Genomic DNA, 19,163 nt, shown 5'->3' with positions numbered 1-19,163 from the left:
CAACATTTGTCATTTGGGTGAACTCATCCTTTTAGTCCATGCCTGCTTTCTGGCTGTCACTGACTGCTCCAAAATGAACAAGGCTGAAGAACGGGTGGCAGCCTCATTCCGATTTATTTCATATGCTCTACAGAGCGCATACGGCTTCAAAATACTGTTGGCTTATGTCAGCCCTGACTTCTTACCTATCACAGTTCTTCTTGTAAACACGCTAGCTGGTAGCACCTCTTTGCTTTCAACTTCTGCTGACTCTCACACGCTATTTTACGTTAAAACCCCAAGGCTTCTTTGGACAACTTAAAGTGCAGCCTCTGCGTAACTGTAGATTCAGGCAACGTTTGCAGAATGGCAGCAACTATGGGGTGTGGGAAGGAAAGGAGGTGTCCTTTGCTAAGGTCTGCTTACTTAAATTGATGAGACCAGAGCCATGCTCAGAGTCATATCTGAGATGAATTAGACCCGTTGTATTTTTGCAGATATTTTCACCTCTAGATTGATGAAGCAGAAATAGCAGTGACATATTCACTTGCTTGCTTGATACGTCTTTTTACTATCTGGCCTGGCTTTAATGCTGCCTGCACTTCCACTTCCTTCAGTGGAGTTAATCCTCAGTCCCAATGGGGCATCCAAGATGACAATCTTAAGTTCATAGTTGTGTTGAAAGAGGAGGAGTCCTGCTCCTCACGTGCCTGAGGCTTCCCATGACGGGCCCTCTTATAGAGGCTGAAGCGAAAGTTGGTGGCGCAGGAGCGGGGCTCAGGTCGAAGGAACTGGGGCACGCTGGCTGCCTGTAGCTCTGCCTGACCAGAGAAACGAGCGTGTTTTGTTCGCGGCTGTGTGGAAACCTCAGTCAACCAGACACTGGCAACTGTAGCATAGCAACAGGGTGCTGGACCTAACCTTTTTTTCTAATGGAGGTGGAGAAAATAGGGAGTGGGTGGAATTTGTACAGGAATGTGCATTGTCCCGGATTTCAGTAGGTAACCTCAGCTGACATTGTGTTCTTGGTGAAGTCTGTCTTCAGGTGCCTCTGAAGCTCTGGATGTTTCTGTCGCTCTGATTTAATTTGCCTTCAAGCTACTCTGGTTCTGGGTCTTTCACATGAGGCAGATTGGGGGAGGCAATATAGGACACTTGTGGTGACATTTGCAGTTCCTTCAATTTAACACAAAATATGTTGTGAAAGCCACAGCTCGAAAGAGAAAAAATAATAAAATGCCGAGAAGGGTCAGCAACAGCAGGTCAGACACCCCGAGCGTCAAGCTTCTCCTTCACTGAAAGCAAACCAGAGCACGCAGGCAAATCCAAATTAGCTTTCGACCAGCTAGGTCATACTGCGAGCGGTGAAGTTAGGGCCCCGCTGGTCTCAGCAGGCTTGGGTAGACTGCCTTGAAACCTCTTCCCACGTACGCTTGCTCTTTCTATAGAACATGGATATCACATGAGGCAGCTAAACTGTTTGCAGCATGGATGCACCCCCAGTCTGGGGAGGGGAAGCTGTTTGGACTAGGAAGAAACACAGAAGGGTTGGTTTTGCAATAAAAACACAGAAAATGTCAGAAAATGGATCTGAGCAGTCAGACTTTCTGGGTGCATTCGGGAACACCAGACTCCTTGGACAACTGCTCTTCGTTAGCGTTTGCTTCCTTCTTTCCAGTACTGCTCTCTGTAGGGAGCTGCCTTGAAGACAAGTGTTTAAAGAGGACAGTGTGTGATCCTGCCTGCCCCTTTAGCAGTTTTAGTTCTCATACTGAAACCCTGGAGGGAATCAGTACTCCTGCATAACAAGAGGGGTGGAGGGGTAAGATCGTCACATGTAATCCCAGGCTCCTGGCTCCTTGTGCTTGTTGTGACTGTGTTGGATAGTGTTGGCTGGAAAGGGACAGAGGACTAAATGCCTCTGTCTTGTGGGCCTTTAGGATAGCTCAGCTGGTTTTCCAAGTAGGGTTGAAATATAGTTTTGCAGGATGTGTTAACGATGGTTGTCATGGGGATTCAGCTGAAAAGAAATATAAATATAAAATCAAAGAGTTGCGGGCTGTGATCTACTGTCACTATTTATCTTTGGGTTTTTTTTCCCCATTCACTGCATTTAAATCGGTCCTCACTCCAACAGCTTTGCCAGGAGCTGGATAATTGCAGTCTTTTAAAACAGAAATGTTTCACCTTTGAGTTACAGTGGCTGCTTACATGAATGATAAAAAGTCATTGATGTTGGCTGATTGCACTGAGGGCTTTGGGGACCTCTGGTCCAATATCTTACACAAATTATTCACAGTTCTATAGATTGCCTCACTGGTATACTTGGCAGAGAGAAATAAGACTAAAAAGGCTTGAGGAATGAACTGCTCCTCCAGCATCCACAGGGCCTTCTAGGGGACAGCGCTGAAACACTGTGATGAAGCCATGAGGAGTACCCTGAATTGCAGATTGGAGCTGTTCCACAATGATTAGATATTTTCTCTTTACAGCACTACTTTTTAAAAACTTACTGCACCATTACATCCACTTTAAAAATTGAAAAAGGTCTATTAAATGTTTTACTAAATCTCCTAAAGCCACAACATTTAGACAATGTATTGAGGCAAGCTAAAAAGGATATTAGCCTCTTTCATTGGATTCATGCATTACGTTTCATAAACATGTTTGAATTATTTTTGAGTGAAAAGCTTTTTCTGTGGGAAAGTAGTTACTTTCTTTTTGCCCCAAGCATTTGCAGAGACTGTTGTTATTACTGAAATTATTTTCTTCAATTGGGCATAGCAGAAAGTGCAGATTTATATGTTAGGCTAACCTGCATAAAAACCACAAGAGATAATAGCTTATTCTTTTAAACATCCTGATTAAATAGGAAACAGGTCAAGGTTCTTTTAACCTGAGTTATTTAGGGCTATTTTACAGCATTGCAATAAAATCTGAAGGAAGTTTGAGTGAAATGTGTGAGTTAAATAATAGCATGCTTAAAGTAATGTTAAAGATAACATTTTGGAGAAAAGAAAACATTTAAGACTTCTGTACACTTTTAATGTTTTAAAATGTCATTTTTATTCCAAGAATGACTGAAAAGATGACCTCCACGTGTTCTGTTCCTAGTGTTTATTTGGAATTCTATTTGCTTACTGTGATAACTCTCATGAGGGTTTACTGTTATGATTTGGTTTCCTTTTTTTCCTTCCTTTTTTCTGATAATTATGGAACTACATACACATCAACTACCTGTTTTCTGTTATATAGATGGTACATCTGAGATGTGTACCAATAGTCCATTAAAGAAAAATAAAACCCACACCATTATCCTCCTTCCTTTCACTTATACATAAAATGAAACATTAAACTTTTCTTATAAATGAACAAATGTGAAATCACTGACAGAATTAATATAAAACCTGAAAGCATTGAACATAATCTTTTACCAACTGGAACATGCCAAATACTACATAAGAAGTCTGGAGATATCTCTGTTGTACAACTAGTAAATGTAAATTACTGAAATCAAAGTCTACAGGCTTATTTTCATTAGCAATTTAGAGAGTACTCCTCTAATTTAGATACTCATTGGATATGTCAGTGGTTCAAGCCGAAGTTCCACCTCTTCATGGGTGGGAGCCAGAGTGTCCCCAAACTGGCTTACAGGGTCCTGATAATTCACTAGTCCAATACAAAATCCAAATGCTCAAATATATGTATACATTGACAGTAGAGACATTGACTTATCTAATTGCATGGCATGGACTTAATCTCCTCCTGAATGCTTGTGCAGCACCCTAAGCAATTTATAGGATGCAATCTAGACCAATGGCTAGTGCACCAGTAGATAAAACTGGCTGAGCTGTGATCGCATTCATAACACGTACGGCCAACCCACCCCAGACCCTAGTCACCCACTCACCCACCTGAAGGCTTACTAGCTCAAGCCACGGATTTATTGGTGTGGGGTGAGAAGGTATCTGGGTATATTCCTCCACATGGGGTCTTCTGGATCTCTTTTTTTTTTTTTAAACTGGGTTTATTGATTCATACTGCAGAGAAACAACTGGCATTGTATACGTTTCTCATCCAGTGATGTGTGTAACAATGGCTTTGATACCTCATGAACTGCTTTTTTGAGGTTGGTCTCTGGTGTTCTTAGACTGGTCTTGGGAACCAAACAGGAATTTCAGTGTTCTTGCTGCACCTGGTCTGGTAAGTGACCGTTCTTTTTGATACAGAAATGTAGGATAGTGCATTCTCTATCTTTAGTACAATGCAGCCCACGAACAGAACTCCTGCTTTACTCACCCCTACTCATTTGCTCATCCCTATATACTTGGTGTACTATGGATCTGGGATGGAAATACTAGCTTAAGGTCTAATTGATTGAAATATAACTTTAAAAAAAAAAAGACTTTTAACAACCCTTGTCACTGTTTTTCTTTAGTTACTTGTTATTTTATCTCAGTGAGTTTAGTCTCACTAAATTCCAACCTGTGGACTGGAAACAAGCTCCCCAAGCCAGGCTCTAAACAAGTTTGACAGATACAAATATAATCAGAGAGAGTTAAAAATCCACAATAGCAAATAAGCGCTTTTTGGTACAAATGAAGCCACGTTGCAAAATCAAAGTTTTTTCAACCCAGATGCTGATAAACATCATTGTTTCTTCTGTACTGAAAGAAAATAACAAAAAAACACCTTCCACTGCTGCCTTTTTTTTTTTTTTTTTTTTTTCCTTCCTGGAGCAGGCAAAACAATTTACTGGTGAAGATGCAAAATATAAACCTCTCATATGAATATTTAATACATGTAAACTGCAGGAATGATGGTTATGCCATGATTTATTGTACACCAAAGAACAGATACACAGAGGTGCAGGGAAGCCATCCACTGAAATATCCATTCTGTACCCATATTTTGGTTCTCAGAGATTCATAATTCCAAGCATTAAAGCTCAAAGACTTGTCTCAATGAACATATTTTTATAGTCTCTTCATATTCTTGCATAATGTGACTTGAGATGCTGTCAATCATCTTCATTTATCCTCTGTCTTCGTAATTGTTGTGTATATTTTACCTGCTTTAACTCAGTGTACGTTTTCAGAATTTTAATATGCCTAGGGATAAGGGCTGGGAGCAGCAAAAATGTGATTCAGGAATGAACACTTTCTGTATTTTGGAAAGTACAGTTTTTACTGACATTATGTGCTACAGATTTTTGTCGACATTATTGCTCCTCTTAGGAGGAGTCCTAGTCTTACTGCGGCTGATCGGGTGAATGTAGATAGACGTAGTAAAGGAAGATGTTTCAGGTGCAGGCAGCAAGAACAGGGATTTGAGGCTAACTGGTATCTTCAGTTTTGCTGGAGCCACTCTCTGACACAGAGCCCAGCTGACCCAGAACAGAGATGCCAATGCTCAGTAAACCCTCTCCCACCCAGAAAGGGGTGACTGCATCTAAACAGTGTACTTTAAATGTCTGCCTGGCTTTTGCTACCTCCTGAACCATGCCTGCAAATTTCTGGGGGGAATGATAGCTGGGTGGCCAAAGCTATTCAGGGCTGGTTCACAGTGTTTAACAGCAGAGCTCAGCTGCATGGGACCACCCCCTTGCCTCATTTCACCTCCTGGCATGGGAGCAGCCGGTATCGCCCCTGCCTTGCTCACGTACAGGAGTACAGATGACCCTATGAAATGGTCCGTGTTACAATTACCCAGGGGACGGTCGTCCATCTCTCCCTTGGATCGTTTTGGGTCACTTTTCAATTCCCGTCGCTATAGACATGTATTTTTCAAATATGCATGTATCATTATACGTGTTGCTGTTATGCATCTGTGTAACATGCATGCATGCTGTATAATGGAACAAATGCTCCTATGAGATTGTATATAACATCCAGACCTAAACAGATGATATAATCTGTATTCATCCTCCCTTATGTCATCCATCTCTTTTGAGAGGCTTCTGTTTTCAGAGCTGAGGTTCAGTAATTTCATTTTCCGTGGTCTATGCACAAAGCGTGGCTGGTCTCTGTTGAAAGAAGTTGTGTGACCACTGATGGCTGCAAAGGGACTGCGTTCCTCCACCTTCCCCCCTGTTTTTAGTCCTGGTTTGATCCAAGCCTAAATTTTGCCCTTGACAATTTCGGACTCTGGACTATACTTACGACTTAATCCCAAATCTGAGATAAGGGTGCACTGATACAAATACTTTGAGATGAGGAGGAGGGGAAATCTATCTCAGCACTGTTGCAGGCGTTAAGGATCCTTCCTCTTTCAGATGCTTTGATATTTGAAAGTGTACAACAAATCCTATGCTCACACTCTGCCACTTGCACAGACAGGAGTGGTGGCTTTCCAGCATCCAGGACTTGCACAAATACTAGCTGGTATAGGAATATTTCTTGTTGCCAAATATCAGCCAAAACATCGGGTGTTAATCGGTCCCCATGGTGATGAGCATATATTTTCACAGTATAAAAAGCTGTCAAAAACAAGCACTTGCATGTTAAATGTCTTTGAGCATTGGAGTCTGGTAGTTACCAACTGGTTGATGTGGTGATTTTAATTTTTTTTTTTTTATTGCAGGCTGAAAAAGCAGAAGGATTTATCAGACTTCCAGACTTCAGTGTGGACCGAGCAACCGAATGCAAAAAAAAGCAGTAAGTTTCTCTCTTGCCCCCAGTTTTGCATGATTTTTACAACGTTGCAAGGAATTTAATCTCAGTAGTGTCTGACAATGAAGCTCTGGGGAGCTCTTCTGTGTTGTATAAATAATGAGATATTAATTGAGCTACTGAAAGAAAACCATATTGCAAAAATATTTTTGAAAATTGTCTGCCAGATGTGCTCTGCTAAAATTACAAATAAAAAAGTAGATCAGTATGCCAAATACGTTTGTTTTTTTTTTTTCCCTTTGTTCACTGATTATGAGTAAGTTGTAGTCTATCTTAGATGCCTTCTCTTAGGTAGGGAGGTCAACAGTGGTGCAAGCAATGCTGCTTCCCTCTGAGTTAGGACTATTCTTTAGGCTGCAGTGGTGCAACTGAGCTTGGGCTGTACTTGAAGCCTCTGATTGTGCAGGGAATAAAAACTTTGTTTAGCAGGGTACACTTTTCAAAATATTCTATCCAAACTCCATACGCAGCACTGGCTTGCAGCTGCTTCCGAGTACACTTCAGAGGTTTGGAGGGGTGTTGCTGCTGTTCAAAGTTATAAGGCTCAGCATGGTTTTCCTTCTGTCCCTCAAGAGAAAGCCTTCGTGCTTCTGTTCGGGTCTCATGCTGACATTAGCTGTAGGTGTTCTTGAGACTAACTGTGGGCTTGACTCCTCCAAAGAAAGGGAACAGCTATTTTGAATATGGGGAGCTCCATTTTGTTTTCTCAGAGGAAAGGATGAGTCACATAGTACAGGGCCACAAGAAAATGTTGCCCTTCACTCCTGCAGCTGTTGGCTGTCGTGACTGGGAGGCAAACATGTGCTCATCACTTATTTGGGACGAGGTAGGTTAGGACAACTGAGAGGAGTGACTGGGGCTGCTGGGACCCAGTCAAACACTGTGTGCTTCCACAGGAGAGAGCCACCTAACGAGGAACAAAAGAAGGAAGCCACACAGTCTTAGGATTGGAGACTATGTTTTAGGAAAAAAAAGACTCTGAAAAGTCTTGCTGGTGGATATTCAACTAAAGACTAGTCTGGGGCTGAGACCAACAGGTTAACTATTGGAGGTAGTCGGGGGCCTACCTCCATTTTGTTTGTTTCAAACCTGCCACCTAGTTGCCTCTTTGGTGCCTCCTAAAACTTGTCTTGGAAAAGACAGTGAAGAGTCAGTCCCTATTCACCCACCGCGTGCCGCTTGTCATTTTACCGTATCATATCTCTCTTCTCTCAACCATCAGTTTTCCATGCTGTGGGGTCTTAGCCTGATTAATCACTCATGGAAGCTGTTCCATACCTTGGGTCACCCCTGGCACTTTCTCTGAACCTTTTCCAGGTTTACTATGCTTTTCTGGGCTGGGGGAAGCAAAGCTGCACACAGTATTTAAGATGTGGGCACACAACTGCTGAATTATGTAACGACATAATGAAGGTCATTGTTTTATTCTTCATTCCTTCCTTTTTAGTTCCTGTAGTTTGTACCCTCTGAATAATGGGTGGCCTAGGAAATGAGCTAAAAATAGACTAGAGTTTTAAGGAAAGAGCTATATGGATGGATAAGCTGATCTGGATTAATAGAGTGGAGTGAATAAATATTTTTAAATAATTCATCTAGCTATTTTTTTCTTTTCTTATGTAAACTAGTTTTCTTCATATCTCTTCTATTTTTCTTTTCTTAAAGTGCTATTAAGATCAGCCACCCACAGATCAAGACATTTTATTTTGCGGCAGAAAATGTTCTGGAAATGAACACGTAAGTAGGAGCGACTGGCCATGTTTCATCCTGTCTCACGCCTGAGAACACCCTTTGAAAGTTCATTCTCTCACTGTCAAGCAGTTGTTGACAAAGTTATTCCGGGGATTACTGAGTCTGCTTTGTTTTCTGGTCATTGTATAGAAGGAAAATACTGCTATTTGTTCACTAATGACAGTTGAAATCAGAATCGCATTATTAGCCTGATTTTTATACTGATCTTCCCGACATTTGCTGGTATGAATCCCTTTCTATTAGAGGTGCAAAGATTTGATAACAAGTTCATCACCTTGGAAGAAGTGAGGGAAGAAAGGAAAAAGAGCAAAAAGTTAATATAGTTTTGTCCCAGAAGTGATCTAGGACTAGAATATAATATTGTCTGCTTTCAGAATAGCGTGTCAGTTAACAAGGAGGGTTAAAGGGATAGAAAGGGCTGTTTCTTTAAGTAACCATTTACTTCACCACCAAACTATGTTGCAGTTAAACAATCCTCATGACAGATCAGAAATTTTCTGTGCACAAATGTCCATAAGAACAACAATTCATTCATGCAGTTTTTAATTCAAGAAGTAAAAATGGGTATGAATACTGCCATTTTAGAAACCACTGAGCTGTCAGAAATAGATATTGTTTGCTATTGATCCAGTTTTGGCTGATTTAGATACATGTCATATCTTCTTTGTCTTTTTTACTTCAGATTGCAGTCTGTTCACAATGCTATTGCATTAAATGGCCAAATACTGGATACAAAGCAGTACAATTTAAATGGGAAGGGAGCTCCTATGATAGTCAGGTCAGGATTTTAATCATGGCTCTGCTGCTGATCCTTGTGAGATTCTTCATAGGGCATTGACTGTTCTTTCCTTCTATAAACAGGAGACCTCATACCTGTTTACCACAACAGAAAAGGATAGAGGTTGAGAGACTGTGTGTGACCTTCCGAAAGGGCTATAGATAGAGAAATGTACAATACTACAGTAGTGTACGTACATAGATGTATATTCATAAATCTGTAGTCTATAGATGCATACAAGTAAATATAAATAGAAAGAACGTGTTGCCCTTTGCAACTTGGAGCAGCACAGATCATACTGGTGGGGAGATACCCATCCATTTCTATCGCTGCATTTCGTACCGGAGCTCCTGAATGGAGTGAGAAGTTCTTGAGGCAGATGGGCTGAGGATGACTGAGAATGAGGGACTGCTGGACAGGAATATTTCTGTAGAGAGAGTAACCCTGGTTGAGAGAGAAGAGAGGGAAGGATGTAGGGAGAAGGAAAAGGAAAATTAGAGCTAATGGAGGGCGTTAGTGAGTGCTAGCAGCCAGTTTGGAGCCCAGCTGGAAGTTCTCAGTTTCTTAATGACACTTTTGAAATGTTTAGTCTCATGTGAGTGAGAGATTGAGATCTATGCAGGGGTCCCAGCGCTTATGCCCCTAGAATGATTTTCTTCAAACTCCAGTTCTCAAGTAAATTTCATTTTGGCTTAAAGCTAGGTAGACTAGCGTTAGAGCAGCTTGCACTATACTGCACTAATACTAATTCCTCACTGTTGTAACTGATGATGTTTTCCTTGGCAAAGTATAAAATACATGCATTTAATACATAAAGTACACACATACTCACGCATACATCAAAACAAACTAAAAGACATCTGTTGTGTTGGCTCCAGTCCCGCAAATACATATGCATGTGAGTGGTTCCACTGAACTCTTTGGGGCATTCGCGTGTGTCGAGTTACTGGTGTGCATAAATGCTCGACAGATCATGACCTTTTGTAACTCTTCATGCATATATAACTATTAAATCAACAGTGGATTTATTAATACAGTCATTTGCTTCATTAATTTAGCATGTATTTGCTATTGTCATGCACACATGAAAAGTAAACGCGTGCTGGCTAGCTGCGTGCATTTACCTGGCCAGTCGCACACGTTTACTAGCAATCTGTCTGAACTTCTGCTTAATGAAGTACTGGATTTTTTAGCAAACCTTTTCTTTTGTTAAATTTTTTTTATTTAAAAAATCATTCTGTTATGATTAGCTGTTAGTAGAAAGTCAATAATCCGCTCTTACAGAAATGACACTTTGTTTTCTTGAATTGTTATGTGGCTCTATTGTTCATACTGCAGTCCAGAAATCCAGTTGCTTTGACACTGATCTTACTAGCAAATTTCCCATTGCTTCAGAAGAATCAAGATCAGACACGAAGTGTTTTCAGGGTTATGAATCTTAATTCCTGCCCTTCATACATTTGCTATTTAGGCCTTGAGTTTTAATCTCAAAGGCTTGAGCTTTTTTATTTGTTAGTTTCTTAAAACCTGGATAGATCTGAAAGACATACAGGCAAACACAATATACAAAAAGTATATCTAGGGATTGTTTCTAGCACTAGAAAAATGCAGCCACCTAGGAAGAGAAATGAAAAAAAACAACCCCTGTTAATAGCTTAAAGCAACACAGGAAGTGAGACTTACTAAAAACAAAAGTACATAGGGAGTTGAAGAAAGCAGGATATAATGGTCAGAAAGTCTAGTTTTAAATGGCTTAGATTCTTAGACTGTGCTGCGACAGCTTTGGCCGGGGCAGCTGACATCATTTTCTATGGCTCCTATGCCTTTTGCTTCATCTCAGGTGAAAGATGACACCTCAACAACAGGACTAAGCCACTGTCATTGTGTTGTAGCACACATACTTTTCCTTTAGCTTCCACAAATGCAACTCCTTGGTCACCAGTAGTGCTTTTTTCAGGATCAGGGAAAGAAGATGTCCCAGGCAACTAGTCCTGCTCACCACAGGGAATATTAGTATTCAGGTAACTGGTGCCTTTCTAGATGATCTAAGAAATAGAAAGAAACTTTGACATTTAGTCTTCAGGTTAATGAAAATAGATGTGGTGATGTAGAACACATCTGAAAGGGGCAAAACTCTGTCTGAACAGCATGTAAGTATCCCTAACCCCATATTCCCTCTGTTTCAAACACAGGTGGCTAAGTAAGCTGGGGATGGCTGTAGACCCTCAGGCACCCAACGGGAAAAATGAGGAAGGTATGCTACTAACGGTGGTTTCTGTGTGTAACTACATCATGTTCTTCACAGTTTTTGCTTGGCCAAATTTTTGTCAGCTCTTTTCTTTCTTTTAAATTGTCAACTTGGGTCTGTCTACTGACTGAGCTCAGAGAAACCACACTGACACAGTACAGAGCAATCACAGGAAAAGAAACAGTGGTGAGAAACAGTGTAACTGAGAGACACTCGGTGATCCTGCGAGAGGTGTGTAACTACTTTCTGGCAGGTTGCTGGCTTGCTAAGCCTACCAAGTGTGAAGAGAAACAGCTGTGCTGCTCTGGGTTTTGAGTTGGTAAGGTATACTACAGGAGTTGTGGTACGGCCCGGGAGCTCGCTAGCTTGGGAACGTCTTGTGCGATGTAGACATGCCCCTAGTGTCTCCTCTGTTCCTGGGGGTTTCAACAGCAGCAATGTCGGGGGGGTAGTAGTGGTATACTGAAGCCTACAATTTCCTTCACAGCCAAGCCCAAGAGTTCATTGTGGAATGAGTAATTTTAAAAGTTCCTTAGCAATTTATTTATTGTTTTAATTTGCACTCTGACCTAACAGAACTTTTTGGTGGGAGGATACCTGCACTCGAATCACAAATCTGGGTAGAGGACAAAGCAAGTCACCTGTCAGCGTGCTTAAAAAAGCTGCTGGTGAGGACACGCGTGATGGGAGCTGGTTTAGAACAAGAAGCGCTGTGGGTAGTGTTATGTTAGCAAACCAGGGATGGACTCTGACCTGAGGAATATGTATCTTCTTCTGGGCTTTTGACCCTCCATTTTTAGAGTATTGGTACACAGTGCCTTTTTAGAACTGCTCAGGTTGCAAAGGAGCTGGCATTATGAAGAAGAAACTGGTATTTGTAGCAGTGTGAACACTTAGGTGATGCAGTCCATTTTGTCTAAGCACTGAAATGCTCCTCTCTGCATCCCTTCTGCTGTTTCCCAGAATAAGGTTGTGGTTTATGTCCAGGCTTTGGACATGTAATGCCATTATTGATTAGTTTGATCTGGCTCTGTTTATGCTCTGACTCCATTTATACTCTGCCATTAAAAGCAGCTTTGGGGCTGGTAAACATAGATACCACTGATTTCTGGAGATTCAGCAGGTCTCAACAATTTATTTGTTTTCTGTTCATGGTTCCTCTTTATTTCTTGTCAGGAAACTTGGTAATTCCCATACCCCCAAATACCTCCAAAATGCCTGTGTCCTCTTTGAACGCAATTTTGTATCAAAACAGTCTGAGATAATTAGGATAAAGGGCTATATTGAGTATTAGGTTGTGTAGCAAGAAATGCGTGGTAATTGTACTCAGGGACGAAGTGTTCAAACATGTTGTCCGTGTTTTCACAAAGGAGGAGTTTGATGGAAGATGAGGATGGTCAAAATTCTATACATGAAAACAAATTTTTTTTTTTTTTAAAGCCTCAAAAAATGTAGTATTGGTTGTGTCAGCTGAGTTGAGAATTATAAAACAATTCAAAATGAGTCAGCCCACTAATCTTAATAAGAAAAAATGACAGAAAGGTACAAAATAATCCACTCAATAACCTCTGCAGCAGGTTATCTAATTACCCTGCAATAAACATAACATAGCCAAGATTTCTTCAGCTTTTGAAGCTGGTGGCCCATTTCCCCTTCAGAAAAAGGCACTCTGCTTCTGGTGTCAAACACCTCCTTGTCTTTCCACGCGTGTTTTGTCACAGGTGCTCCAGCAGCTGCCTTGAGCGTGGGTTCAGCACCCCACCGATGTGCCTCGGTGGACCAACCCTTGCAGAGGCATTGCTACGTTTCAGAAAAATGCTGTCATTACCCACAGTCACTTCTGTTCCTGCTGACCTGGTTCTCCCCTCTGTATCACACACCATAACTCTTCAGGAGGGTCTTGGCTCTTGTTATGGCAGTTCCTGTGTATTCATGTACTTTCTATGCATTTTAACACCCTCCCAACCCCATTTGCCTATTTAGAGTATCAGAAACAGCTGTTGATTCTTTTTCAGTTCTTCTGTGTGCCTAAAAGGGGAGCTGTAGAAACAATAAGCTCTTTACTAAGAGTTATTCAAGAAGGCATTAATAGAGCCTTAGAATTTGATATAGGCCTTATTGCAGCCAGTCTTAGCCCTTTATGCTAAGATGTGCCAGCACATATTTCCAGTAAACAGAATAGCAGCTATGCTATTAAAAACCCTGTAATTCTGCAAACAGTACGGGGAGAAAAACTAAGGAATCTCTTCAAAGTTTCACTTTGTTAACATCTTAGAAACCTCTCTCTCGTGTATAAAATTCTTTTCTCTTAAAACTTTGTTACCCTCACACTGTGGTTACTAAACTCCCCCAAATGACATGCACAAAAAGAAAGTGTGCGGGTATTAATTTAGTTAAAAGAGGAGATAATCACAGATGATTTGCCAGAGACCGTGCTAACACACTGTTTTCTAGTGGTGTGAACCCATGAAGTCCAGCTCTTACAAAGTACTCCCAGAACATGAACAGCCCTCGCCCACTTGGGGAGAGAGCTGGAGGGTTGCTTCCACCGGAGAGACCCAGCTGCTCTTGGACAGCACAAGCTGCTGCGTGCAGCCGGCGGAGGGAGAGGCCGTGCAGAGTGCCAGCTCCCATGGAGATCACAGGGGCAGCCTCTGCTCTTGTGACACTTGGCACTCACTCATGTTGTCCTCATTAAACTCTGACTATGTCTTTGCAACCTTTCGTGTCCCCAGCTCAGTCGAGTGGGGGTGAGCGCTGTCACCCTTCACACGTGGTGTAGGGCAGGATGCAAGCACTTGCTCCTATAAAGGTTGGATGTGAAAGGCTGATGTGTGCTTGGGAGATTTAGCAGAGGGAAGTGATCTTGCTTAGTGGTTACAGCTAGGCCCTGGGAATAGGAACCAGCAACTTACTGCCTCCCCTTTTCTGTGTCTCATTTTATCAATGATTATCGCTTCATTTAACCCACTTTTAAAAAGCATCTGAGAAAATGCTTTCACCTGCTACACAGGTAGTTGAAAAAAATAACAACATGACTGCCTCTCTGCCACATGTCAAGAGATACTGAGGCTCGATCAGCTTACTTTTTATTTAAAAAAAAAAAAAAGGTAAGTGTGGTTTATAGTCCTAGAGTACTGTGTTTACTTTTAGTAATAGCTCTGCACATGTACTGCCATGCCGCATGGTGTGCCTATGTGAGTTACCATGTGGTGACAGAAGACTCTCATGAGGCTGCTCTATGGTTTCCGAAACACCGTGTGAGCAATTTGTTTTCTCCAAAATTGCAGCCAAAACACCAATGCCTGTTGCTAGCTCCAGGAAAACTTACTGGTTACAGAGTTTAGGGGGCAGCATCTGCTACTTGCAACAGGTCTCCCTAACTTATACTACAAATGATGCAGCTTTTCTTTTAAAGGCTGCAAAGAGAGAAAAAAAACCCACCCCAAACCTATTTGTGAAGCTGTCTAGAGCAGTGCCATCTAGTGTTTCCTACCATAGCAAATTAGCAAATTTTTTTACTTTAAAAATGAGAAAAACTGTTGCCATGAAGTAGTGTAGCATTACCACAAGTGGGTTAATTTTCACTGTATGAGACACTGACTTGTTACAGGGTGGTCTGCAGCCCAGAACACCCTAGTTGGTGATCTTTCGTTACCACAGCACTGCGAGGAATAAATGAGTGTTGGTCTAACAATTTGTTTTTGCTCATTTTCCATGTCTGTCTCAGAATGCTACAGCGAAAGTGAACATGATGATCCAGAAATAACAGACACACCACCTCCCCCCTACACAGTCCAGCCACCACCTCCTCCTTTGGTAAGTGTTACAGTAATTAGCTTGTTTCTTGTTGCTAGACAGTTGGAACAAAATTTTCTTGAGGTGGTGGACCTTTGAGGAATAACCTAAAACAGTGGCTGGAAATGTTCACCCTGTGTGCCTGCGAAATGAGGATGCACTGACTGCCCCTGCCCCGTGGGAGAGCACACAGTTATTGCAGCCTGCACCGCTGGGAGCCTTGCACTGTAAAAGAACAGCTCCTTCAGCTGCAGGCATATTTATCTTGCTGAAGAAAGGAAGGTGTCACTACCTCATACACATGCTGTGTTATTTCTTTACAAGGTTTTTAACACTCTGCCATAACCTAGTTTCTTACTACTGTTCTTTTTTTTAATCAGTCCCAAGTCGTCTTTCTTTTTGTGACCCCGGTAGCATCATCCAACAGATTTGTATTTGTTTATTTGAGTGAGCTGTTCTTAGGACCGCTGAATTTGAAGCTGCTTTTGTGGCAGTGAGGAGAAGTGAAGGGAAAGAGGCCTCTTCTTACAGTGATAAAATCAGTTCTTTTCCTCTGCCTCTGAAAAATAGACTATAAAAAAAGAAAATAGGCATCCTCCCAAAATCTATGCTATTTTTCTCTCTTGCTGTAGCCTATTTGTCCAGAATATTCCTTTCTGCCTCACTTCATTTCGTAAATTAGAATAACCACTATGCACCCTCGTGTTTAATCAAATTGACTTGCCTAACTATTAGCCACTTATCACCCTATTAATCTTGTTTCTATATTGTTGCTTTTCCCAGTGATCTCATCTCCCCTTACATGTGCTTTAAGATACGAGGTTTACTTAATTCCGTGTTTAGAAATGAGTAATCTGGTTTGGGATGGTAATGCAGCTGAAATAAGGAATCCCGAGTTCAAGCCTTTCCCTTCCCCAGCTGAAATTGAACATCGAGGGGTATGCAGTAACATACTTAGTACTAAATCATCTCATTGCATCTCATGGAAGGGAAGTGTCTGCTGCCTCACTGGTGTGGTACAGGTTCCTGTATGGCACGCTGAAATGACAGCCAGTAGCTGGGGTGGGCACAGAGGCAGCAAAGCAGGAACAAATTTGAAATATACAGATGAGCTGGAGAAGCTTGCATGGTCACAGGCAATAATAAAAGGAGATGTCATGCACAGGGTTGCCTGTCTGGCAATCTTTAATTAGCTCGCATAAAGCTGGGAGTGTACGTCACACTGTCACCCACTTGCCCCCTTCTGTTTCAGTCAGATAAGCCAGTCTTCACTTCCTCTCCTGAAACAGTTGTGTAACATTGATCGCTGTAAAACAATCCACCTGGCACTCGGGGGGTGCGTGGTATTCACTGCTGTGTAAAATGTGATTCTTTACTGCCTGTATTAACTGGAAGTTAAATGTGGCCGAGTAGCTATAAATATCAGAGAAAATAGGAACCTTGGCAGTACGTCTCCAAGAGTTATTCTGGGCCGAGGGCTGATAATGAAGCGTCTTGAATTTTATACCTCAGTGGCTTGCCTTTAAGAAGCTGTAGATGTCTTTTCCGTCTGCTCACCTCTGAGTGACTGCCTGCATTTTTCCAGATGATGAGCTTTAAACAGGTGCTGTTTTTTAGTTTTCTGTTTTTCTGGCTTCCTGCTGCTTGTCAATCTGTTGCTGCAGAGGCGATCTCCGGTTGTCTCCTTCCCATCTGCTCTTCTTGAGTGTTGGCCTCCACGTTTTAGCAGGGGACGTGTGGGAGGCAGGCAATGGTGCAGGTGCCGAGGGGTCCTGCTTCCTCAGCCTTTCCCTTAAAGGTTATCTTCCCTCCAGCCTTTACCTCTCTCAGCTGATTTCCCTTCTCCTCATCCCCAGCTTAAAATCTCTTCTCCCATGGACAAATGTTAGTGTCTCCTGAGCAAAGCTGTCATTTTTTCACCCCAGAAGTGGCCACTGGAATAAGCTCCAGCTGCCATGGGTCTGCCCTATGCTCAGCTTGCTTAGGTGGTGGGTAGGAACAGTTAGGTACCAACGCAGCTGTGTTTGACTGCAAGTCAGAGTCTTCTTTTAAATATCTGATTTAATGCCCCTTTCCGTTCTGGACAAGTACTGGAGCAAGAAAACCGCTGGAAGGATTGGGAAAGCACAGCTTCTACTGGAAAGTCAGTTCTAGGAGTGGAGCTCTTGGCTGTCTCAGGGAAGGCTGATTAAACATTGCTTGCTGGCTCTTTATTCACTGCAGAGTTTTTGAACTAAGCTGTAAGGTCCCAAACGTGATGGATTTGGGTTGATGCTCTGTGGGTACACCACTTTTCGAAGGCCTGCTTGAATCTTTTCAGATTGCTACTGGAAGGGATGCTCATCCTGCAAACCCAGCTCAGCATCAAGAATGCCACAGGCATGGACTGGGGTTCATTTCTTTTTATTATATTTATCTTTTTTTAAAGTTGCACTTCTTCCTCCTGAGTGCCAAAGGGATTTTGCAAAATAGGAATTAGGAGCTATGGACATTTTGGAAAATCAAACCAATGCTGTCTTAAGCAGAAAGGCCTCCAAACACCTTGAGTCAACTCCAGACTGAAAACTATTAGTCTGGAAACTAATAGCCACCCAGGTGCAGGCTCTGTTACGTGTTAGAGCAGCAAATATTTTGCTGTACTTCTAGCACAAAGTTTTCACTTGCTGTTCTGTTCTCTGCTGACCTAAACAATTTGAAACTTGAAAAAGAAAAAAGTAGTGATAATGAGCTTTCTATGTTTATGCATCCTTTTGGGTACTGTGGAAGAAAAAAACAAGTGAGGAACAAGTCAATTTTAACATCTGTAGGAGAAAAGTTAAACTGACCATCTGCATTAATTTCTCCATGTGAATGGATTTACAGTTCAAAAATCAGCAGCTATGTTGAGACAACAGATTGCAGTAGTCCCAAAAGAGCAGTTGAGGTGTTTCATGGTGATAATTTTTCTCTAAAAAATGCCTAGAGACTCACTGATCTCCAGTGGAATCCTTATGATCTGCTGGCTCAAGCATCTGCTTTTTAAAATGTCCCCAAATGGAGATTTATTATTATATGGATGGTTGCAAAACTTCCAAAGGAACCACTCAAGTAAGTTAGGTAAACATTTGTCATGCCAAAGTAAAAAAAAAAACCCCACAACACATATGTAGAGAAAAAGAAACACATTCTGGCAGTCATCTTTATTCTCATCCACATTTTTTTATTTAACACACAATGAAAATGAAAATAAAAATATATTCCACTCAGTGAGGCACAGTTTTCATTTCAATGGCAGTTTCTTTTGCATGGACAAATGCCAGAAAAATAGAGGTGAGATCTAACATCTTCCTTTCCTGTCTTTGAACAATTGAAATTAGACCATCCACACCATGTGAGCAAGAGCTTTTACTGTTCGGTTGTTCTGCTTGGCTGTACAATGCTTCAACAATTTGTCTTTGTGATAGGAGCTCTTAGATGAAACGCTTCAGGTCACCTGTGTTCCCAAGGGTGTTTTTATCACTCACACATGCAGTTTATGACAGCATCTCCTTGTCCTTCACTTTAGGATGCATGTGTGAAGGTTTCCTTTTTAAAAACAAAAATGCATCTGAAACACAATGTTGTACTCTTCGTAATAGGAATATAAATTAAGTCTGGTCCCGCAAGTGTTTGGGATGGTCTTGGAGGAATGGCTTTGAAAATTTACAAAAGTGAAGAAAGAGCTAGAAACAAATGGTGACCCACAATCTGATATTTGTCCTCCTCATCTTCTGAATTAATTAGTAGCCTCATGATACAGCTAGATTAGAAGCACAAGAAAGCAAATCTATTTCACTTTTTTAAATGTAAAAAAGAAGTAGTATATATTACAGCAACGCTGAATTGCAGAAGTTTATATGTCATAATCCAAAATATTGTCACTCTTGGTTTGGTTTATATAAATACATCTTATTCTAGTTTA

At 41.5% G+C, this 19,163-nt stretch overlaps 1 protein-coding gene across 1 annotated transcript in view; it reads left to right on the top strand.

Moving 5' to 3' along the window:
- Positions 1–19,163, top strand: part of IPCEF1 (interaction protein for cytohesin exchange factors 1) — a 42,988-nt gene that overhangs the window by 8,812 nt on the left and 15,013 nt on the right. Inside the window, exons 4-7 of the mRNA XM_050893851.1 lie at positions 6,562–6,635; positions 8,313–8,384; positions 11,370–11,431; positions 15,156–15,244. Of these exons, the coding sequence (XP_050749808.1) occupies positions 6,562–6,635; positions 8,313–8,384; positions 11,370–11,431; positions 15,156–15,244 (297 nt within the window). The remainder of the gene's footprint in view (positions 1–6,561; positions 6,636–8,312; positions 8,385–11,369; positions 11,432–15,155; positions 15,245–19,163) is intronic.

Source organism: Gymnogyps californianus, chromosome 3, assembly GCF_018139145.2.
Source record: "Gymnogyps californianus isolate 813 chromosome 3, ASM1813914v2, whole genome shotgun sequence".
Classification (NCBI taxonomy): domain Eukaryota; kingdom Metazoa; phylum Chordata; class Aves; order Accipitriformes; family Cathartidae; genus Gymnogyps; species Gymnogyps californianus.
Note: the sequence above shows the minus strand (reverse complement) of the source record. Positions and strands in the feature narration are given on the sequence as shown.